The 24,192-nt window shown below is 49.1% G+C and overlaps 1 protein-coding gene and 1 pseudogene across 2 annotated transcripts; both read left to right on the top strand.

The window, feature by feature from the left end:
- Window positions 1-5,850: 5,850 nt before the first annotated feature.
- LOC103551303 (elongation factor 1-alpha, somatic form-like) lies at window positions 5,851-16,674 on the top strand (annotated as a pseudogene).
- Window positions 16,675-18,587: 1,913 nt separating this feature from the next.
- RPL11 (ribosomal protein L11) lies at window positions 18,588-23,110 on the top strand. 2 transcript variants are annotated; one of them, XM_008520757.2, is made up of 6 exons: window positions 18,588-18,881; window positions 19,666-19,816; window positions 20,813-20,919; window positions 21,295-21,426; window positions 22,497-22,607; window positions 23,032-23,110. In XM_008520757.2, the coding sequence occupies exons 1-6, from the start codon at window positions 18,876-18,878 to the stop codon at window positions 23,059-23,061; spliced, it is 537 nt and encodes a 178-aa protein (XP_008518979.1). In that variant the 5' UTR covers window positions 18,588-18,875; the 3' UTR covers window positions 23,062-23,110. The 2 variants fall into 2 exon arrangements, with proteins under 2 accessions (XP_008518979.1, XP_008518978.1); XM_008520756.2 differs by having other exon boundaries at window positions 18,875-19,009.
- Window positions 23,111-24,192: the final 1,082 nt, after the last annotated feature.

Below are 24,192 nucleotides of genomic sequence, written 5' to 3'. Positions count from 1 at the left end.
GTGTTGGAAGCTGTTTCTTGTTTTACTGGCTCTTTGCTTGTTTGCGTATTCACAGGGCCTCTTCTTGTTGGTTTGCCAGAAATCTTTGTATCTTAAATGATGCAACTGCAAAGTAACCTCTCCTCTTCCTCTCTGACCCCCTCCAGCCTCCTCCATGGAGTCAGGAGAGGAATCACTTTCACTCAATACAGGAATGATTTTTACGGGAGAAATCTTGAGAAGGTGGAAAACAAGAGATACTGAGAGATTCCAACTGCTTTTTATTTTGGGGGATTTTCCTTTCCCATCTACCCTTCCCTGCTTCAAACTGCAGAAAGGTTGCTGTATTCTTTCTAACCAGAATAGCTGAGTCATGCCTCATGATAGGGCGTGATCTTTCTGGGCCAAGTGGGTCCCACCCAGCAAATCTCCTCACTCTTGAGTTGTGCTGACAGGTAAGACCCAATTTACTGTCATCTCACCAAGCCCTGACTCATGGTGTCTCTGCTGCTCACCGGCTGTATGTCCTTGAGTGGGTCCCTTAACCTCTCTGTGCCTCAATTCCCTCATCTCTGAAATGGGGTAAACACTAGCCACCTCTCGAGGGTTGTTGTGAAGCTTAGACACAGTAATGTGTAGAAGGCACTGGACACAGGGCCTGGCACAGTGTAGGGGCTTCAGAAACTTCTGTCAAATTAATGACTGATGGTGGTTTTCCTTTCAGTTTGTTCTTGTGTTGTGTGTGTGTGTGTCTTTGTTTAGCTTTCTCTTTTTTTAATTGACAACTTATTACTCAACTTTTCAGAAAAATAATAAACGAAATTCTGTGCTTTCACCTATGTGGTCTAGGTGCCTTTGGTGACAAGGAACAGAAATTAACTAGAGCTGCATAGAGAAGAAGGAAGTGGGGAGAGTTCATTACAAAGACTCAAGGGTGTTGCACAGACTCCAAGAGCCTGAGTGGGGATTCTCCTCTCTGCTTCTCCCTGGAGGTCTGCTGTCTTCCTCTCTGTTTCTCTCTCCCTCCCTCTTGACTGGCTTTCTCTGCCACAGTGGCCGCCAGCTCCCGCTTCTCCCAGTTACGGTCCCAACCACCTGCCGAGACTCGCTAACTGTCGCTAAATCCCAAAACCAGGTTCCTGTTAGAGAGACTGTGATTGGCCCGGACTCAGCCGGTCCAACCAGATGTTGTCCCTTAAGAAATACACAGCGGTCACTGCCGGAGGGCAAATGAGTTACTCAAAGCTCCTTTTTATAGGCAGGGAAAGACTCGCTGGCTGAGAAGCTTGAGTTCCCCCGAGAGGTGACTAGAAACTGAATTCAGAGCTCACAGACTAGACCCCCGGAGGTCGGAGCGTGAAAGAGATCACGTATTACCTAGTCTGACCTCTGCCGCATTCTATACAGAAGGAACGAGGGCAGAGGTGTGTGGTGCCCAAGGCTGCTCAGAGCTGGGACCAGAACTCGGGTCTGCTGGCGCCTTGACTCAGTCTCCAGTTTTCAGAGGCCCAGACTTGATTTCTCCAAGAGTAGCGCTGTCTGATAGAACTTTCTACGACGATGGAACTACGTCCATGCCATTCAATGTGGTGGCTACCAGCCACATGTGGCTCTTGAACCCTTGAGATGTGGCTATTGTGGCTGAGGAAACTGACTTTTAAATTTTACCTTATATGAATTAACATAAACTTAAATAGCCACACGCGGCTTGTGGCTACCCCGTTGGACAGGACTGCCCCAGAGCTTGCAACCTCCAGCTCTCTTCGGAAATAAGACACCAAACCCCACCAGATAAAGAGCCAGAAGATAAGAACAGTTCATGCAAGAAGATATATAGGGAAAACTTATTTTGTCAAAGCATTTGGTAATTGCTGATTATTATGGAAATAGGAAACAAAATTGCTTTAAGCTCTCTCCTTTCTGTTAAATCAGTGAAAATAACAGATGTAAATTATAGCATTTAATCTCCCAACAACCTTGAGAAATAGATCATTTGCAATGTTCTCAGAAGGCCTGGGCAAGTAAATCATGTGTCCATCCCTTATGATCTGTGTGTTCTTGGACAAATGACTCCTCTTTGCCTCAGTTTCCTTATCTGTTAAACGGGATTAATATTACTACCGCCTGATAGGGTGTTTGCAAGGGGCAAATGAAAGAACGCATGTGAAGGGCTCAGGGTACCCGGCATGTGGGAGGCGCTCAACATACGTAAGCTGGGTTATTATCTCCATTTTACAGGAGGCTCAGAGAGGGCAACTAACTTGCTCCAAATTGCCCAGCTATTAAGGGTTGGGGCCAGGATTCATACTCAGGTCTCTCTGGCTCCAAAGCCTTCTTCCAAGCTGCCTCCCTGCACGGCTCAGAGTCCCCTAACACCCTCCTCTGTCCTCACTCACCCCTTCCTTACTCCCCTGCCTCCAGACCTGGTGACTCCGTGGGGTCTCTAGGCTCTGTGTTGTTCCTCAGACTGGGCTCTTGAGTGCCCCTGGGTACACTGGGCGCTGCCTGGGTTACATGTGGTGGGGCTGCTGAGCGACCTGCTGGATGGGGACAGAGCTCTCCTCCACCCTGGGAGGATGGGCCCTTGAAGGTGGAGAGGGAGAGCAAGGCTGGGCTAGGGGAAAGGAAGAGGAGGGGAGGAAACGGGAGCAGGAAAGCCGAGGACGGGAGAGAGGAGAGAAACACAGTGAGGAGAAGGAAGCCCGAGAGCAAAGCAAAGAATGAAAAAGGAGGGCACCCGTGGGAAAGGAGGGCAAGCGCCAGGGGAGAAAACGAAGCACATCTGCAGAACTCTTGCTCTGCGCTCCACGCTGTGCTCGCCACTTCCCTGCCTCTTTTCATCCTCACCAGAAAACCATCACAATCCCCTTCTCTCAGGGAGTAAACCGAGGCACAGAGCGGTCAGGTGGCTTGCCCAAGGTCCCCCACAGTGCCACAGCTGCGGTCTGAGCCTGAGTCCCAGTTCTTCCCGTGAAGAGGGGAGGTGGGGAGGAGAATGGGAGAGGAAGATGGGAAGGGGGGGGAGGGGAAGTGCAGGAGGAGGGAAGGGAGAGCACCTGACCCCGGACAGGCTCCCCCTGGACAGGCTTGTCCTGTCCGCTGTTTCCTCCAAGAGCGCTGGCCACCCAGCGTGCTGGTTGAGGCTGAGACCACCACTTGGTCATCTTGTTTTTTCTTTCCAAGAGCAGGCTTCTCTGTGGACCTGATGGACACTGCCCCCGGGTGAGGCCTCTCCTTCCCCTCCCCCTTCCCCCTGCCACATCCACCCCTCCCACCTGGGTGAAGGGCAGGCTCTGATGGGACGTAAAAGGTCCAAAGTAGAAAACCCAAACAACGGACAAAAACTGGGACCCACAGGCTAAATCCGATACTCAGAGGGATCTGGGTTTGGTCCAAATAACCATTTTGTGAACTCTGAAACACCTTAAAGAACCAGGTTTGACAACACCAGAAGTAGTGGCCAGCCCTGTGTGTGGGTCTCCTGACCTTTAACCCTGCCTTTCATCCTGCTCTTGAGGTTGTTTGTCCTCATAGTAGAGAAATAGTTCTCTATGCCCCCGTTTCCATCAAACGTAAGACAACAAAAGCCTAAGTGGGATGGATGTTTCAAGGAAAATGGTAGCATCTTTGTGAAAGGAGGCTCATTTCTACACATTTATTTTAAACAAAGTGTCTGTGTTGCCAGAAGACAACTGATGAGTTTCAGCTGCCTGGCCCCTGGAGGGACTGAGTTTGCAATCTCTGTCCTGGATGGTTCTAGCAAGTGTTTCTCAAAGACAGGGCATTTTGTTGGGCAGTGCTCTCTCTGTTGGGTGGGAACATCTGTGCGCTGAATGATATTCAGCATGCCTGCCTCCCCCCTGCAACAGTAAATGTCAGTAGCGCCCCCCAAACCACGTAGGGTGTCCTGGGTGTAGGTTTTGACCCAGAAGCTCGTTGGGGGCTTGACCAGCATCTGGCTAGCCATAGCACCCAGCCCCGGGCCTGGCACAGGCTTAGTATTCAGCAAGCCCTTGTTCTGTTCTGGTCCGTCTTTCACTGAGGACCTACTATGCGCCAGCACCATCTAGGCACTTCATATCTGTGATCTCATCTAATTGTTACAACATCCACTGAAGTCAGTATCAAGAAGCCTATTTTAGAGGTAAAAATGCTAAGACTCTGAGAGGCTAAGAAAAGTGCCCAGGGTCTCACAGCTGTGGAAGATCAAGGCCATTATTTGAACCCAGGCCTCCTGACTCTAAGACTTTTCACACCACAGCTGTGGGTCAGGGTGATCAGCAAAGAGTTGTAATAACAGCCCCCCAGCAGTCCCCCACTCCCAACTGCCCTGGTTGTTGTAAGAACATTTTAATCTGTGGTTTGTGGTTAGAGCTCCCCCATGTGTTTCTACTTTGTCATAAGCTTTTTAAAGGACCAATTATCAGCTTCATCAAGATTTATAATGAGGGGTCGTTGTATCTCCTTGAACAACCGCGTCGCAGAGAGGTAGGTGGAAACCCAGGCTCAGAGGGGCCAAGGGACCACGAAGGAGAACAGTATGGCCGGGACTTGCGATCAATTAAGTCGGCCTGTCTCGGAAGCCTGTTTTCTCTGCCACGTTTCCCTGCATCAGATTGGTCTCCAGGCACGGAGCGCGGTCCTCAGGAACTGAGGTGTGGGTGGTTCCAGAACCTCTGGAGAACACCAGCTTAGTACAGGTCTCAGACTCCTGTCCAGGAGCTCCGAGCCTCAGCCCTGTGGGCAGCCCTTCCCTGAAGGAAGACAGACCCCTCCAGCTCATCATCCCCCCAGGTCCCACACTAAATATTCACTCAGAAACCCGGTGCTGGAGGCTGGGACCACAGAGATGAACAGGGCTGGGGCTGGGGTCATGTCCCTTCCTTCCTTCCTGTCTTCAGACATTAATTCACTGGGAGGCAGAGCTGCGTTTTGGCTAAGATTCTGGGGTCAGACATCTGGAGTTCCCAGCCTAATTCTGCTGCTCTCTCACCAGTGTGGTCCTGTTCCTGAGCCTCAGTTTCCTCATTTTTCAGATCGAGCTAGGAGTAGCATAAAGGTGATGGTGCATACCGGGGCCAGGGCCTGGAAGGTGGTAAGCAGTCATTCTGCATTGTCAGCAAACTCAAGCTTCGCCACGGATCAGGCTCTGTGCTGGCTGCTGGAGAGAGGGTGAATCCACGTGGTTGGTGATGCCCAGGACCACCTAGGAGGCAGGTGTGTAAAAAGCTAGAGCCCCCACCCTTTCCTACCCACACCCTCAACGCCCAAGGACAGCGAACACAGGGACCTCCTCCTGACCCCAGGTCCCTCCTTTCACCTCCCACCCCGAGGCCTGCCTTTGACCCCAGGCCACCTTGTAGTGCCCAGCCTGGCACTAGGGGTGGTGAGGAGGATATCAATCATCATCTCAAAGGCCAGAGGCCTTTTGGTGGGCAATGTGCTCCTCTTCCTCGCCACTTGAAGCATGAGAGCCTATCCGGTGCAAACTGGGCTGCTGGGCTTTTCCCACAGAGTCCGAGAGCCAGCGGGAGCCAGTGGGGACGTCTGGATGCAAGGGGTGGGCCTGGGATGTGGGTTCTGAAAGGGGGGTGGGGTGGGCATCCTAGGTTCGAGGAGGCGTGAGGGGAGGAGCTCTGGAGGTAGGCACGTCCTCCTTGGAGCAGGAGGCAGGGGGGAAAGACCAGAGTATCCTCCCCAGGTGGGTTGGGGAGGCCAACCCTTCACCTGCCTTGCTGGCCATCTGTTTTCCTCTCCTGACTCACCCTCTGCTGGCTGAGCTGGCCTAGTCCCAAGGAAGATGAGCTGGGGGCAGGGGGTGGTCAATTCATGCCCTGAGCACCGCTGTCCTCTCTCCGAGCAGCCCCCAGCATGGGCAAAGAGAAGACCCACATCAACATTGTGGTGATCGGCCACGTGGACTCGGGCAAGTCCACCGTGACTGGGCATCTCATCTACAAATGCGGGGGCATCGACAAGAGGACCATCGAGAGGTTCGAGAAGGAGGCCTCCGAGGTGAGGCTGCTGTGCTCGAGCCTTCCCCCATTTCCAGCCTTGCTTTCCCTGGGAGAGATGCCTCATGGTGGGGGAGGGGACAGCCCCACCCGCTGAACACCTGCTGGGCTGGTGGATGATTTCCCGTTCCATCATGTCATGCAGGTGGTGCAGCTGCCCTTTTCCAGGTGAGGCAAATGAGGCTCAGGGGGTTAAATAGCTTGCCTGAAGGTGGAGCCAAGGTTTAAATTCTAGTGTGCGACAGGTGCCACACTGGATCTCAGGAAGTAAAGCTGCCAACATCCCTATTTAAAAGGAGGAAAAGGATTTATTTGCCATGCTTCTACCATGGACCTTGGGGTAGCCCCTTGGGATAAAATGGTGACCATAACAAGCCTTGGCCTCCCCCGACCAGGAACTCCTGGTCACGAACCCTCATGTCACACAACAAGCTCAGTAACGGGGTGGGTGCTGTGGGATCCCAGGGGAGGGATAATGAACACGGCCTGGGAGGCCCGGAAGACTTCTCAGAGGAAGGCACCTCTGCGTCTTGAGGAAACGGGGAGGGTGTCTGTGAGCCACGGGGAGACTAGAACACCTCAGAGCACCTGAGCTGGAGAGTGGCTGTTTGATGACAAGGACATAGGCCTTGAAAGCTCTGCTGAAGGAACCTGGCCACTGTCCCCACGGCCACTAACGGGCCGCAAGCATGGGAGTGAAGGGATCAGATGAGTCTTGTAGGAAGTGCCTGTGGGCTGCAGCACAGGGAGGACGAATGCAAGGGCCCAATGCTGGGGGCTGGGAAGCCAGTTTGGAGGTTGTTGCAGGTACTGGGTGAGCAAGGATGGTGGCCGGGGCTCAGGCAGTAGCGGTGGGCACAGAGAGTAATGGATGGAATCGAGAGACATGGAGGTAGGGAATCCACAGAACTTAGGGGGTAAGAGAGAAAGAGGAGTTGAGGGTGACCCTCAAGTTTCTGGCTGGGGAAATTGGATGGCCTGTGAATACCAGAGGCAGAGCTGATCGGAGGTCGCAAGAAGTGAACTTTAGATGTGTGACATTTGAGGCGTCTAGTGGGCAGTTGAATATTGAAGTCTGGAGCTCAGGATGGAAGCCCAGGTTGGAGACTAGGCCATGGAATGAGCAGGGACATGCCGTGGGAAAGGGAGAGGGACAGAGCCCTGGGATGGGTGGAGAAAGAGGAGCCCATGCAGGAGAATGAGAAGGGAGAGCCAGGGAGAGGGGTGGAAAACATCGGAGAGAGTTGAAAAAGCCTCTCAACGAGATAGGAGCGGTCTGTGGAATGAGCCGAAGTCTAAATAGGGAAGACTGGAAAGCGACCTCAACAGGTCATAAACTAGTGCCATGGGCTACATAGATCCCATTTTTCTAATCTTGACTTTCCAAGGTGTAGTCAGAATTGTTGTGGGGGCACCTACGTGGCCGGGGCTGTTGAGGAAAGCTTTAGAACCCCGAGAAAAGACGGATTGGTCCATACCCAATATGGTAGAAGCATAACCAAGAAGGTTATGGAAAAACAAATGATCTGAGGTAGAGGTTCTCATACTTTATGGTCTGGGGAGCTCTTTATGCTTTTAAAGGGACCTCAAAGAATTATGTAAATTAGATCTATCTATAGTTACTATATTCAAAATTAAAACTGAGTTTTAAAAATATTCATTTAAAAATAATGGAAATAAACCCCTTACATATTAACATAAGTATCACTTTTTTGTGTTCGAAAAGTAACTATTTTCCAAAACAAAAATCTTAGAAGAGTGGCATTGTCTTATATTTTTGCAGGTATCTTTAATGTCTGGTTTAATAGCAGACAGCTGGATTCTCATACCTGCTTCTACATTCAATCTGTTGTAATTTCACATTGTGTGGCCTCTAGAAAACACGTCTAGGGGACCCTGGACCATTCTTTGAGAACTGCTTGTCTGATGTATATTCTAAACTATGAGGGACTTCATAAAAGCTCCTATTGCACCAAAAGCCAGGATATTTGGTTTATGTTCTCTCTCTCTCTCAATATGACCTAATTCGTTTTCTTGAAGCCAGCTGGTCTCTGGTCTTTCCGGTTCTCTGCTCTGCCTGTAGGGTCTAGCACAGCGCCGTAATTAGAGCTGAAATGAACAGATGCCCAGGATCTCTCAGCTGGCAAGTGGTATCATGGACCCTAGACCAATGCAGTAAACTGTATATGCTACAGACTTTATAGCAGCCTCATTTTTACCAGTGCTGAAAGAAGCTGAACTTACCCAAGGTCCCTGTAATTATCCGTCAAAGCTACCATTTCACATGGAGTCGTGGGTAAAAGCTTGAACTTTAGAGTCCGATGCCTTGGGTTCAGATCCTGGCACTGCTGCTTATTAGCTGTGTGCTCTTGGGCTAATCAGTGAATGTCTCTGTTACTTCCTCTGTAAAATGGAGATAATAAAACTTCACTGAGTGGTTGTGAGAATTAAGTGAGATAATCCGTGTTAAGTGCTTAAAACAGCACCACGTCCATTGTCGACATTACTTACGTGTTTGCTATTACTAACTTGAGGGCTTGCTGACTGTGTGCCAGGCCCCTGGGCCAGGGGAGGCACTTGATCATACGGCTCTGGGTCACTCTGACTCTAGAACCTACTCTAAAATAAAAAAGTATGCAAGTAATACATTCTATTATTTAAAAATTCAAAGGCGTCTCCATCACTGCCCTGTTACTGTCCCCTCTGACTCTCAGCTTATTTGGGAACTTTCTTCTTGGTCGATGGGTGGCTTTGGAGGTGGGGTGACCCTGGGGTTGTCCCTCCCACTTCTGGCCGAGATGGGCAAGGGCTCCTTCAAGTATGCCTGGTGCTGGACAAGCTGAAGGCAGAGTGGGAGCGTGGCATCACCATTGACATCTCCCTGTGGAAGTTCAAGACCAAGAAATACTACATCATTGTCATCGATGCCCCGGGTCACCATGACTTCATCAAGAACACGATCACAGGCACCTCGCAGGTACCACCAGGGTTGCCTCAGCCCTGCTCTGGGGGTGGGCAGTGGGTGTCCCAGGCCAGGTCTGAGCTGGGCCTCCTTCCTCTCTCTGTCCGTTGGGCCAGGCAGACTGCACTGTGCTGATTGTGGCAAATGATGTAGGCAAGTTTGAGACTGGCGTCCCCAAGGATGGGCAGACGTGGGAGCAGGTACCGCTGGCCTATGCGCTGGGCGTGAAGCAGCTTGTTGTGGCAGTCAACAAGGTGGACATCACGGAGCCTCCTTACAGCAAGGTGCGCTTTGAGGAGATGAGCAAGGAGGGAAAGGTCTATATCAAGAAGATCAGTTACAACTCTGCCTTCGTGCCCATCTTGGGCTGGCACGGGGACAACATGATAGATCCTAGCGCCAAGGTGAGGGCTGCTGGGGCAGGGCCAATTACGTGAGACTTTCCAACTCAAATCTCTGAGCTTCTCCTAGAATATAATACCCAGGATTTAGAGTGTGCTCATAGGCCAGTCACTGTGAATGATCTCCATCCCCATGGGATATGTGATTTGATCCCCATTTTACAGATGAACAAACAAAGGTAACTCAAGACTACACAACCAGTAAGCATAGACCTGCGCTGTCCAGTGTGGTAGCCACTGGTTACATGTGGCTATCTAAATTACTAAAATCAAGTAAGCTCAGTTCCTTAGTTGTATTAGCTACATTTCAAGTGCCCAACAACCATATGGGCTACCATACTGGACAGTGCACTTATAGAATATTTCAATCATTGCAGAAAGTTCTGTGGGGAAGTGCTGACAGAGTCTAGAATTCCAGCCCGTGCTCACGGCATCTAAGCCATCCTATCTCTCAAGACGGGTTAGGCAGTGTGGGGGCAATATGAATGTATCTATGATATGGTCACTGTGCTCGTGGATTCCAAAATCTAGAAGGGTTTAAAATTCCTAGAAGAGTGTCTCCCTACCAAGGAAGTCTAGCTCTAGCATCAGACCTGGGTTCAAGCCCCAGCTCCATTCCACAACCCCAGTAAAGAGATGAGTGAGGTATTAACACTCTGGGCCTTAGGACTTACTTCATGGGCTTGTGAGAGTTACCTGAGAGAGACTCCACAAGGGCATCTGTTCATGCATACAGTTGGTGCTCAAGTGCTAACTGCTATTAGTTGGTACATCGCTAAATCTTACCTTTTCTATAACTGACTTGAGGATTCTTAACCTTTTCCTCCACATGTACATAGCTATGTTTTTCTGATTATAAAAGTAGTGTCTAACATTTTTACAATGAGCATTTCATGTAGATATAAAGCATAAACTGCAATCTCATGGCTTATAGATAACCTAGTTTTCTAGTTCTTTCTAGATTATCCACAGCTGGACTCAAACTATACATAATGTTCTATAACACTTTTCACTTTTAAAATTTCCCTTGCCATTCATACATGTTGAATACTTAATGGGTGTTTTGTATTGCCTTTCAGACGTACAGTAGTTTGTTTAGCCATGTCCATTATTAAATTAAAATGGTAATTAATGATTGGAGAAACTACTATGTGCCAGACATCAGACGAAGCACTTTACATATACACAACCCCATAAAGAAGGCATTTTATTCCCAAGTCAAGTAAGAAAACTGGGAGAGTGTAGTTAATAGCCCAAGACCACCAGGTTCTAAGAAGGTTGTTTCTAGTTTTATTAAAAACTGCCATAAGCATCTTGGTAAATAAGTCTTTGCATGTGTCCTCAATCACTTAATTAAAGTAACTTCCTAGTGAAACAAAGGGTAGGCATTATTTTGGAGTCTTCTGACATAGATTGCCCAATTGTCCTTGAGAAAGATTAGAACTGCTGTTGGCAGTGTGTTCGTTTGGATGCTATTTGAATATTTGTGCACTGGGCACTGTCCTTGGTGCTGAGGGTACAGCAGTGAATGAGACACAACCCTGCTCGTGGCGTTTACAGTCTTGTTGGGAGTAGAGATAATATAGTGGATGATAAGTGCTGAGAAAAATTTAAAAGGTGTGGGGACATGATATGAGAGAGTTACTTTATATTGGGTGGTCAAGAGGGGCTCTTCTTAAATGGCATTAGAGCAGAAATCTGAAGATTTTGACGCCTGTTTCCCTATACCCTGAGTATTATGACACATCTCAGCTAGTGAGACAAAGGGGGTTCATTCTCCCATCCTTTTGAGCATTTATTAGGCAGCTGCTATGTTCTAGATGGCAAAAGAACACAGCGTGCAGCCAGTGGACTAGATAGTAAACTTGGGGTTTAGACTCAGCTCTCAAATGTCATCGGAGACCTTGGTTTCTCCATCTTCAAGTTGGGGATGATGCCAACCTCATAGGCTTGTTGTATGGGTCTTTGAATTACCAAGCTCATCAAACTGATGGAAGAGCTCATCCTCACTGATGAGCCTTGTGTCTGGGCAGTCAGCCTCATTATCAACTTATGGTTTGGCCATTTGCCAGTCATTGGGCCTTGGGCAACCTACTTCTTCTGACCCTCAATTACCCCTCTAAAAAGAAAGAATACTTTCTTTTTCTTACAAGTTTGAATTATTTATATAAAATTGCTTATTAAATCTTTTCAAAGCCTCCTACCTTCCCCTTCTCCCTCACCCTCTGTGAGAGTTGAGTATTAATAGAACTGGTAGCTTTCTTCCTTGGGCCACCAATTTTTGAGTCCATGAGGTGTTCTGTGTGGCTTCTGTACTGCCTAGCTCTGCTTCTCTTCCATGAAAGAAGGCTTCCTTGACTTTTGGTGGGAGCCCACCCACCAAAGCCTTCCCTGATCTCCCTTCCCAGCTCTTTCTCCCATGGCAGTTGCTGCCTCCTCCCCCTACTGAGAGTCTTACCAGGGACTGAGAATGACTGTTCACTGAGAGCTTGATGTGCGTGACCCGGGGGCCAGGGCATCTCTCCCAGGTCCTGCCTCTAATCTATAGTGCTGAGGAAGGGGTGGTGTTTCCTTTGACACTCGTGGGAGACTGAAGTTTCAAAGCCTAGAGATTTGCTCAAGAACTTATGGCTGGAAAGGAGGAACTTCATCAGGATTCTGATAGTCTACTTGACCTAAGGCCAAGCTTTAAAAAAGTGCTGACCAGCTCTGTGGCTTGGTCTGCCTGCCCACTTGGCCCTTAACATCAACCATTTGGTTCTTTCTGTACCTTGTCTGTCCTGGATTTCCAGTTAACTGATATGTCTTTGAGGGCAAAGACGGTTTCTCTGATGCACTCTGGCCAGGGTTTTTAGAGTTGAAAATATAATGTCTGCTTAAAAGGCATGTATACAATGCACTGTCATTCTGAATGTCATCCTCCTAGGTCTTATACTCAATAATGCCGCCTTTGCTTATAAGTGTGCTTCCTTGGTCTTTTGACCTTACAGCACTTTTTTTTTTTTTTTTTTTTTTAGGAAGATTAGCCCTGAGCTAACATCTGCTGCCAATCCACCTCTTTTTTTCTGAGGAAGACTGGCCCTGAGCTAACATCTGTGCCCATCTTCCTCTACTTTATATGTGGGATGCCTACCACAGCATGGCTTGCCAAGCTGTGCCATGTCTGCACCCGGGATCCGAACTGGCGAACCCCGAGCCCCAGAAACAGAACATGTGCATTTAACCGCTGTGCCACTGGGCTGGCCCCTGCAGCACATTCTTTAGAATACTTCTGTTGGGGAACATCTTAGTCTTCAGAAGGTATGAGTGTTAGAGTATTTGAGTCTTGTTTTCATTCTTACTCCCCCAGTACTGACTTAACTTTGCTGTATGTTAACAAGTCCTTTCTATTCTCTGGACCTCAATTTCCCCATCTGTGTAATGCAGATGGAATGAGATCTAAGGGCTATTCAGATTCTAGGAATCTAAGCTTCCTGAAATATATTGGCTCAATTCTGGGGCCATGCCTGTGAGAGTTAGAGTAATCGCCACCATTTAGTGGGCACACGGTACGTGTCAAGCACTGTGCTTGGTGAGCTGCGTGTGGTCTTCTGTGTCTTTACACTGGTCTGCAAAGTAGGCAGTGATATTGCCATGTCACAGATGAGGAAGCTGAGGCTCACAACGCCTAAAGAAATTGCTTGAGGTCCCATGTTAAGTGAGGGCAGATGCTCTCAGGGCTGTGTGAGCTGTACCCTTGGTGATTTTTCAGACGCCCTGATTCAAAGACTGGAAGATCACCAGGAAGGAAGGGACCATGGTAGGCATGACGCTGCTAGAAGCACTGGATTCCACTGTGCCCCCTACCCGCCCTATGGACAAGCCCCCGCAGCCGCCCCTGCAGGATATGTACAAAATCGGGGGTGAGAACAGGCCATGTCGGGGTACTGGGGATAGGGACTCACTGGGGTCTGGCTGCTGATGGCCTGGTTGCTCTGTCCCTCCAGGTATTGGTACCGTGCCTGTGGGCCAGGTGGAAACTGGCTTCCTCAAGTCAGGTATGCTGGTGACCTTTGCCCCCTGCAACATCACCATGGAGGTCAAGTCTGGGGAGATATACCACAAGGCCCTGGCCGAGGCCTTGCCTGGTGACAATGTAGCTTTCAACGTGAAGCACGTATCTGTGAAGGACATCAGGCAGGGCAACGTGGCAGGGGACAGCAAGAATGATCCGCCCTTAGAGGCGGGGAGCTTCATCTTGCAGGTGGGAAGGCCCACTTAGGGGTGTCCTCCTGAGGTAGCCATACTACCTCATGCACAGGATGGGTCACTGGTCATTCAGGAAATGGTCACTGAGCATGTACTCTGAGCAGGGCACTTGACAGCAGTGCAGGTAGAGTCAGTCTGGGTTAGAATCCTGACTCTGCAGCTAATTTGCTGCTTGCCCTTGAACAAGACAATGAATTTTGCTGAACTTGCTGATTTCCAGAACGTGGTCTTGAGGCCTTAGAGTAGTTCTCAAACCAGGTGGATTAGAATCACCTGGGAAGTGTTTCAAAAATGCAGATTCCTAGGCCTCTCCCCAGTTGTTCTGATTCAGTAGGTCTGTAGAGAGCCTGGGAATCTGTATGTTTGGACCTCTCAGGTGTTTCCTTGGCCCAGAGTTAAAATATGAAGCCCTTTCTTAATGGAGCGTCTGACACATTCCTACATGCATGTGGAGGCTGGTGCGACCTGGCAGTGATATTGGGAGCATCAAATGAGATGATGTATAAAACAGCTGACCAGGGGCTACTTAACAAGTTGGTAGCTGCATATATCATTTTTCTAAATGGCAGGAGAAGTAGAACATATGATAACATCTATGTGTGTAGGTTTTAGTATCATTTATGCTCAGCTCTGCCACTTCCTAGCTATGAAATTTTGGGTAAGTTACTGAGGCTCCCTGCTGTGAAAATTAAATTGCAATGCATGAGATTTGCTTTGTGTGGAACTTGGTATACCCTATAAATGTGCAAACGTTCACTCTAATTCAAAGTGTGTCCAGGGGCTGGCCCCGTGGCCGAGTGGTTAAGTTCGCGTGCTCCGCTGCAGGCGGCCCAGTGTTTCGTTGGTTTGAATCCTGGGCGCGGACATGGCACTGCTTATCAAACCACGCTGAGGCAGCGTCCCACATGCCACAACTGGAAGAACCCACAATGAAGAATATACAACTATGTACCGGGGGTCTTTGGGGAGAAAAAGGAAAAAAATAAAATCTTAAAAAAAATAAAAAAAATAAAGTGTGTCCAAGGCGCCTGACCCCTTAGCTGGTTAGGGCCACCTCCTTTGAAGGATGCTTGGCTAATGCCCTCCCTGTGTTCCAGGTGATCGTTTTCAACCACCCCAGCAGCAATGCAGCTGGCTACTGGCCAGTTCTGGACTGCCACACTGCCCACATTGCCTGCAAATTTGCAGAGCTGAGAGAGGTCGACCAGCCCTCGGGGAAGAAGCTGGAAGACACCCCCAAAGCCCTGAAGTCTGGGGACTCAGCCATCGTCCAGATGATCCCAGGCAAGCCCATGTGCATAGAAAGCTCAGAGTTCCCGCCCCTCAGTGAGCCCAAGAGTACCTGGCCACCGGGTCTGCCCCTTTCTACTCCTTGCTCCAGAGAGCTGGTTGGCCAATGTGTGTCACCCAAGCCAGGTAGCAGAACTTGGTCTAAAGAATCTGAGTGCCAAGTTAGAATGGCCCAGAAAGGGAAAGCCTAGTGTCACAGAGCAAGGCAGGGGCCACTTTAGAGGCTTGCTACTCAAAGTGTGGTCTGTAGACCAGGCATCCCCTGGGAGTTGGTTAGGAATGCAGAATCTCAGGCTCCCTCCAGACCTGCTGAACTCAAATCTGCATTTTAACAAGATCCCCAGGTAACTGGCATGCCCATCAGTTTGAGAAGCACTGATCTGAAGGAGGCGAATAGAGTAGAGGTCAGTAGGGACTTTCTTTGTTCTTCCTACACGCTACTGTGGTGGTTTTCAAACCTGGTGAATTGTCAGAACCTTGATGGAGCCTATTAAACCCAGAGGCTCAGACCCTGGCAGACTTACCTGGTCAAGGCTGCAGCCTAGAAGGCTGTTTCTTAGATTCCCCAGGTATGGTATGCATGGCTTGGCTTGAACCATTAATCTAGAATGTTCTGAACTCAAATATATAGGGAATAGGCACTTATGTGAAGTGCTGGGTTCTGGGCTAGATATTTACAAATAAAGAAGTCCCTGCCCTCAGGGTCTCCCAGTTAAGGGGGAAGGAGATAAATTTCAAAAGCCTAATTTCAGGGGTAGGCCAAAGAGGCTGCGACATGAATCTTGCAAGGCTGGGTTAGTTCCCCCTACCTCTGCCAAAACTACCATGAGGCTTGAAGCCAGGTGCCAAAGCCCTTCCCTCCACAATTTGAAGTCAAGGGAGCACTCAAGAACCCCCAGAAGCAACCGTCAGGTTCACGGTTGAAGGTAAATGAGATCGATCCCATGGGTTGTAACGGGCACAGAGAATGTGATAGTCGCCTGGAGGCTGGGAGGATTAGGACGGCAGGGTGGTGGGTGCACTGGAAGCAAAGCTTTCTCTGACTTTTATTTATGGAAGCAGGACAGTCAGATGGCTAAGAATATAAGCACTAAAGCGTGAGACTTCTGGGTTTTCAACCATTAAAGCCAGGTACCATCAATTTCTCTGCCTCAGTCGTCTTATCTGTAAAAGACATGATAATAATGAGAGGTACTGGGAGTCATTGGGAGAATTAATCAGCCTGCAAGTACAACTCAAAGTATCACTTACATGGCTCACTTGACCTCCTGTGCAAGTGCCCCAGAGCTTGTGCCCTGACCGAGTTACCCACTTGTTTCTCCGTGCCATTTGTCCTAGGTCACTTTGCTGTGAGTGACATGAGGCAGACAGTGACCGTCGGGGTCATCAAAGCTGTGAAGAAAAAAGCAGCGCCTGGTGGCAGAGTCACGAAGTCTGCCATGAAAGCGGCCAAGAAGTGAGGGGGGACAGCTGCTTTGGGCCCTGCAAGCCTCGGGCAGCCCCAGCGGAGCCACACCTGGGAGAGAGCCATCAAGGAGAAGCCTTGCGCTTGATCTTCTCTTGCATGGACTGCCCTAAACCTGCCCCTGCTCGCGCGTGTCTCTCTTTGCGGATGAGTTCGAGGCCTGGGAATAAAGCACAGCACGTCTTTTTTCCTCTGCCTCTACTGACCTTGATGTCTGGAGCCAGGAGGGAGCAGCTGGGGCGCTGGGTCTCATTCTGCCCCTCCACCTTCCTTCTGTGGGCCTGACGGGCGCAAGAAGCAGAGAGCCGGGCTCACGGGGAGGAAAAGGTGTGAAGGGGGAAGCCGGGGCAGCTTTGGCCCTGGTCTGGTTCATCAGCTGCTAGAACAGGACTGGACCCGGATGTTGGACCGCCTCACCTAAATAGTGTCTGTGAAAGTCACTAAACTTTTGTGAGCCTTGCCTGCTCATCTGTAAAATGGGAAAACAATGGTAGGTGCCTCCACAGAGATGTTGAAGGTTAAGTGAGCCAGTACCTGCTGGGCACAATAAATGAGCTTTAATTAGCCACTCTCATTAACACAGCGTGGGCGCCGGAACCAAGTGACAGCTATTAGGAGGAAGTTCTGTTGGATAAAAGTTGGAGGAGGGAAGGGACTGAGACCCAGCTTTGGAGGGTGAGCCCCGTGGTATATCTTCATAGATCCATATTTCCCTCAGGGGACCTTCTTAACTTCACTATCACAATTTCAGAGCTAAAGAGACGTTGCAAGAAGTCCCATGTATCTTTCACTCAGATTCTCTAAATCTTAAATTTACCACATTTGCTTTATCCTTTTCTCTCTAAATATACATTTTTGTGTATGTGTGAGGAAGATTGGCCCTGAGCTAACATCTGTTGCCAATCTTCTTTTTTCCTTCCCAAAGCCCCAGTACATAGTTGTATATCCTAGTTGTAGGTCATCCTAGTTCTTCTCTGTGGGATGCCACCACAGCATGGCTTGATGAGTGGTGTGTAGGTCCCTGCCCAGGATCCGAACTGGTGAACCCTAGGCTACTGAAGCAGAGAACATGAACTTAATCACTCTGCCACAGGGCCAACTCCATAAATGGACATTTTTTTTCCTGAACCATTTGAAAGCAGACATGATGCCCCTTTACCCCAAATACTGAATGTGTATCTTTTAAACCCAAGGGCATTCCTATATAACCGAGGTCAAGTAATCGGAATGAGGCCATTAAACTAACATGGGTATATTTCTCAAATCTAAAGACTTTATTCCAATTTTTTCCAGTTGCTCCAATAACATAGCAAAGGAAAATCCAGGATCGTGTGTCGCATTCAATTGCCTTATCTCCTTAGTGCAAGTTTTGAAGCAGCCCCTCCACTCGCTGGGCCGTTCCCTGAGGTCTGGCTGAGGTCTCAGCTCCAGGCTAGCCAGTGGGAGCTTGATGGAGGAGGCTCAGAGGAGGGGCTTTTTGTCTTCTCCCTCCTCCATCAGCCCAGCTTCCCAGAAGTGCCCTTTTGTCCCTACAGATGAAACAAGGGGAGCTTGGGGCTTCTACCTCCCCTGTGATGATGAGAGAAAGGGATTATGGCAGCAAAAAAAAAGGAGCTTGGAGCCTTTTCCACCAAAGCCCTGAATGTTCTTCTTTTCCCATTTGCTCCTGATAAAGGAACTGGCTGACTCGAGGCCAGCTTCTGCCTGGGATGTGGATCCTGGCACTCCCTTGGGTCCCGCTGCTGGGGATTTAGTGTGAACCAGGGAGCCCTATTACTGTCCAGGATTGGAGTCCCTGTCTGTCAGAGACTAATCTGCAAGCTGTCTTTGTGCCTGCAGGATGACCCTCTCGAGGATGTACGGTATCTAACATTTTGTGGGGAGGGGTCGTAGCTTGGATAGAGTAGGTTTATATTAATAACAAGAGTAACTACTTATTGTGGGCTTACCATGTGCTCTACACAATTACCGCATTTAATTTTCACAACAATCTCATGTGATAGAAGCACCCATTTCAAAAATGAGGAAAACTGAGGCCAAAAGAGTTCTGGTTAGTAACCTGTCCAAGGTCACATAGCTATTAGCTAGCCAAGACAGGACCACACCTGCCTATCTTCACAGCTCAGGATTCTTAAACCACCGCTCCGTTCTAATTGTGTAAGTTCTATTTGTTTACATTGTTACAGAATAAATTATTTGCTTCATAATTTGCATAATAGATTTAACGTAGTTCTGGCTGTCTCATCACAAAAGAAGCACCAATGGGCACCGGAAGCTCAAGGAAAGGCCAGTTCCAGGAGCTTTAAAAACTATTTTTGGAAAACCCGGGTCCCGGTCTTCACCCAGCGTCGCCTGCAGTTGCCAGCGGCGTCCACGAGGGGGAGCCTGCGCTACGCTGCGCCAGATGCGCCTCTCTTCCTCTCCCTCATCTCTCTGGTTAGCTTGCAATAAAAGCCCGCCTCCTGGCCCATAAGGCTCTGGGCCGGAAGCTTCACTCTCTCTTCCTGTTCCTCGCCATGGCGGTAAGTGGCTGAAGCCTGGGTTTGCTTCTTTTCATCCACCTCCATCCACGGCCGGCCGAGGCCGCGAGGGCTGCCAAGCCCGCGGCCCGAGGAGAACGGAGCCCGCGGTGCTTGCCATGCCGAACCTGGTAGAGGCCATGCGGGCTGAGGGCGCGGACCTGGACCCTGTCGCCCCTCCTCCCGCCCTCTTAGGAGCGGGCTCGGGGCAGCGGCCGGGAGGGAGGGCTCTGGAGCCCGGCCCGTGCGCTGCAGCGAGGGCGAGTGGCGCGAAAGGAGGGGTTTGGGGCCCGGGGCCTGGCCCTGTTTCCGGTCCCGGGGACTTGAGACGCGCCCAGGGCTCGGGAACCTCAGCGGATCCCTGCACTTAGGGAAGGTGTCAGCGTCCGGCCGGCCCCTAAGCTGCTCTGGAGCGGGATGGGGATGTCTCCCCGCCACGTGCTTCCTGAGCAGTTACATTCTGTTTTCTGCTCCCCCCCACCCCCCGGCCTTCTGATGGGCGCGCTCTCCGTCACTCTCCACGCTGAGTCCCTTGGGGTTCATCCTCAGTGTCTTGGGTGCCTGTTCTAAGCTTTTGCTCATCCGTCCGTCAATGGGGAAAGGAGGAACGAGCTCCCGAGCTGTCGTCCTCCTTGATGCCTCGCAGACGGACAGGAGTGTGCCTCTCAGATCCTTGGCTTTTGTTGCAATTTGGGATGAGCGGAAATAAATAGGTCGAGTGTAAAAATACCGGGCGCGCGACTGTGGCGGGGCTGAGCGTGTTGACTCCTGCCCTTGCCTGTTGCAGCAGGATCAAGGTGAAAAGGAGAACCCCATGCGGGAGCTGCGCATCCGCAAGCTCTGCCTCAACATCTGCGTCGGGGAGAGCGGGGACAGGCTGACCCGGGCCGCCAAGGTGCTGGAGCAGCTCACTGGCCAGACCCCGGTGTTCTCCAAAGGTGAGTGGTGGCCCCGCGGTCCCCTGGATGTTTCTTCACTCCCTTCCTGTCAAGCCCGTTGAGCGCCCGTTTTGACAGCACACCTTAAAAACATTCCCTTCCGGAGCTCCCCCAGAAGTATTTTCTTTTCAAGATTGGACGTGGGGTTGAAATAGCAGGTTTCACACGAGCGAAGAGGAAGGCTAGCCCAGGTAAAGAGGATGAGGTAGAGTGGAAACGTTGGGAATGCAGTAAATGGTGTTAGGTCTGATAAGCGGTTGGGGTTGTGTAGGCTAGTTAGGAACAGGGCTGCGGACCTAGAGTAACTGGGTTCAAATGCTGGCTCCACCACTTGCTAGTCTGTGACTTTGGCCTGTATGGACTTCAGCTTATTTGCATCAAAGGAATGATGATGCTTGCTTTGTAAGATTATGCAGGATAGAATGAGTTAGTGTATATGAAATGCCTGCTACATACTGAGCACAATGTGGGCATTCCTATTGTTTTGTTACCTTTTTTTTTTTTTTTTCAAAGTTTCATTGCTTTAGGATAGTGGAATATGGCAAGTTCTTGGGTTCAGATCCTGCCAATTATTACCAGCTGTGATCTTGGGCAAGTTAATCTCAGAATCTTATCTCTAAAATGGGGATAACAGTACATTAAGGTTTTAGTAAATATTGGCCATTATCAATGTTTTGTTTTCTTTAGAACGCAATGATCATCTTCTTTTTGAGGGCCTATTTTCATCTACCCATTGTTGTGAACTTGCCCTTTTTGAGACTTTGACATTATGACTCAGAGCTCTTAATTGCTTAAGGATGGCTGAGTGACTTGGAAGTTGGAAAACCTCTTTTCTCTGAGATAAAACAGATGTAGGTGACACTGGTTAGAACACCACCACTCAGTGTAGATTGCTACTTAATGTCTCTCTAGAGTCATGGAGATGATGTCCTGGGGAAGAGGTGAGTGCAGTGGGAGTGTGACAACACCTGACTCCTTGTTACCCCTTACCTGCAGCTAGATACACCGTCAGGTCCTTCGGCATCAGGAGAAATGAGAAGATTGCCGTGCACTGCACAGTCCGTGGGGCCAAGGCAGAAGAAATCTTGGAGAAAGGTCTAAAGGTGAGGCTGATCCCATCATAGTGATGCTAAAGTGCCAGTGTAACATGTGTAGATGATTATAGTGGCAGTGGTTATACAATGTATTGTCTTTGGTGCCCTGATTTTTTTGAAGTTCAAAAGGGCACTTCAGCAGGGTTAAACTATATTTCACTATATTTGATGCTTTCTCTGGGTTTTTCCCGGCCCTTTGAAAGTTAGGAAAGTTCTATGAAAGCCATAGTTGGGATGTGATTTGGTGTAGTGGGAAAATCGAATTTTGTTCCTGGCCAAACGGTATCGAATTAGATTTCTGGGTGCTGAGTGTTGGAGGCTAAGCTAGTTATTTGGGGGGATTTGGGTTGACAAGGAGTGTGATTGCTGCATGTTTCTCTTCAGGTGCGAGAATACGAGTTAAGAAAAAATAACTTCTCAGATACTGGAAACTTTGGTTTTGGGATTCAGGAACACATCGACCTGGGGATCAAATATGACCCAAGCATTGGTATCTACGGCCTGGACTTCTACGTGGTATGAATATTTAATCCTTTCCACTCCTGGTCTGTGAGGACAGTGGAATCTCCTTTATTTCATCTGTGCTCTCTTGATGCTTAAATGTTGGATTGAAGCTTTGAGTATTGTCTGCCTTTGTCTTCTCCTGGGGAGATGTGCCTTGTTTGGGGCCGGTGTAGGGCTCCAGCACTGGCCTGGGTAGATGAGATCCTGCTGTTGTGGAGCTTACAGTCTAGGATCTGGCAGCAACGATAAGGTTAAAGGTAGTTGAAGGAAACCATTCCACGCAGCCGCTGAATTGGAAATTTGAGAGTGTATTAGTGCTGCATTTGTTGTGTGGGTCTGCTGCACTGAGGCTGCTGTTTCCCTTAGCCCCTGGTGTTGGGGCGGCTTTCCATCCAGAGGATATAGAAGCCAGTGTTTGGTGGTGCGGCTGTTTGCTCAGGATTGGAATTTCACTATAGAAATGACCATTTTATGTTACTGCAATGTTTTGGTCCAACCATAAAACTAAATAACAAAAAACCGGGAGTCCTGACTAGCACAGAACCTGAATGATGGCTGCACTCATTAGATTTGAATATCCAAACATTGATGGGAACTGGGTGCTCACGGGGAGTTTGGGAATAGCAAACCTTTACGAAGCACTTTTGACCTGAAGCAGGAGGGAAATAGAACTATTGCTTTGTGCTTCTACAGTGCGCAGTTGTACAGTTCTGTAGTGCACAGCTTCTACAGTTTTCTGCAGTGCACGTGGTGGTGTAAGATTTTTTTAATATTACTTTTAAAAATAAAAGTGCTTTGGAGATGGGAGAGCCGTGGTGGAGAATCCTTAGCTACCGTCGGAGGTTAGGAAGTGGGGGGGGGTGTTGCAGGTTCCAGCCTCCAAATCAAATCTATAGTATGGTGGTGTGTCGTCCAGGATCCTGGTTACAGGTCCGTCAGACACTGAGATCATGGGTCTCTGCTCCGGAATTCATTGGGCCACCAAATGGACCCCTGAAGATGAGTCAGTCCAATGTGTGCGTCTTGTGCATGCGCTCTGGACTCTGAGCTGGCCGGGTGACTGTTGGTTATTCCTGGGACAGGTGCTGGGTAGGCCAGGTTTCAGCATCGCAGACAAGAAGCGCAGGACAGGCTGCATTGGGGCCAAACACAGAATCAGCAAAGAGGAGGCCATGCGCTGGTTCCAGCAGAAGGTAAAACTGATTTCTCTCAGGTGAAGTGGTGGAATGTGGTGTTGGTGAATGGAGTTGGGATTTGGGGGTGCCAAATCTAGCACCATTTGGTGGGTAGCAACGTTAAAGATAGAATATTTGGGTGCTTTGGCAAATGGGGGCTTCAGGGTTGGTGGTTTAAAAGAACACCCAGGACAAGGCCTTCTCCCTGCCCCCACGAATGCAGGTAGCTGGAAGGGGAGGAATATGGCTGTAATAGGAGCCCCTTTTTTCTCGGGGTATAGTGCAGTTTTAATAACTGGCCAGCTTCCAGTTTAGTCCAGAGAGGGACATGGGATTCAGAGCTGAAGTTCATGTAGCAGATTTGAATTCTCAAACGTTAGCCATTGCTGCAATCTTTGCTGTTGCTTCCTGTTCTGAAAACATAAAATCTCTTCTCTTTCAGTATGATGGGATCATCCTTCCTGGCAAGTAAATTCCCGTTTCTATCCAAAAGGCCAATAAACAGTTTTCAGTGAAATGTACATTACTGTTGTGTGTTCTGTGAAAGGAGCCTGGCCATATTCAAGTCATTGGACCTCAAGCCACTTAAAGCTTCGATGGGAGTAGCTGGTAACAGCCCTGTCATCCTCTGATCGGATGCCAGTGTTTCCTGGCAGATCCGAGCCTGAGCTTCGCAGCATTGCCTGTGCTCACCACACCCTTGTTGATGGGCTGTGGTGCCGTAGTCCCAGGGAAACTGGTCTTGGGGGGGGGGGCATTGGGGCTGGGGTTTGCATTTACAGCCTTAATTAAAGGTGGGGGGCCGTGCTCCCGTGTTTCAGCGGGCTCTCCTGTATTCAGTGATTCTCTTCTTGACTGGAGACTTTACCAGTGCTCATGTTTGGTGAAGGGATCACAGGCTTTGGTGTGGTTCTTGGGATTAAATTTGTTGTAACTATTCAAATTTGGTTTTCCTTTAAGATGAGGAGAATCTATAGGGTTGTTGAGAGGCGTCAGTAGAGAGGAGGGTGGTGGTCTCTGAGGCAAGTTGCCTGGATTCAATTCCCTGCCCTCCCTTTTGTTAGCTCTTACCTTAAGGAACTTAATCTCTCTGCCTCAGTTTCCTCACTGTGTCATGGAGGCGATAATAGTGCTGTCTTCTCGGGGGTTAAATGATTAAATAGCTTCTAGAGTGGTTAGGCTTGGACCAGGCACGTGGAGCTCAGAAGGGGCTAATTTAATGTTTTTGTTATATGAGAAAAATGAACCAGTTTGCTTCCCCTGTGGTGTGAAAGGGGAGTTTTCTTGCCTGTACTTTTCCAGGTCACTGAAGCAGGGACATTCAAAAGCCGCTATTTGCCTGTTAGACACAATACTTGGCCAGTGGTTTATAGTTTTCAAACTTGAGTTTAAATTTTGAGCCATGTTAATTCAGTTCAGCAATTTATTCACTTGTGACTAATGAGTTAAATTGTCCTCAGTCCACCTTTCATTGCTGTTAAATGGTTCTTTAATTTATCTGCCTTTGTAGGTATTTTAAAACCCAGAGATTATTTAGTGTGCCTAATTTTCTATGAAAAAAGGACTTATTTTGTCTTCCTGATAATAAAGTCTTATCCAATAA

This window comes from Equus przewalskii, chromosome 2, assembly GCF_037783145.1.
Source record: "Equus przewalskii isolate Varuska chromosome 2, EquPr2, whole genome shotgun sequence".
NCBI classification, from domain to species: domain Eukaryota; kingdom Metazoa; phylum Chordata; class Mammalia; order Perissodactyla; family Equidae; genus Equus; species Equus przewalskii.
Note: the sequence above shows the minus strand (reverse complement) of the source record. Positions and strands in the feature narration are given on the sequence as shown.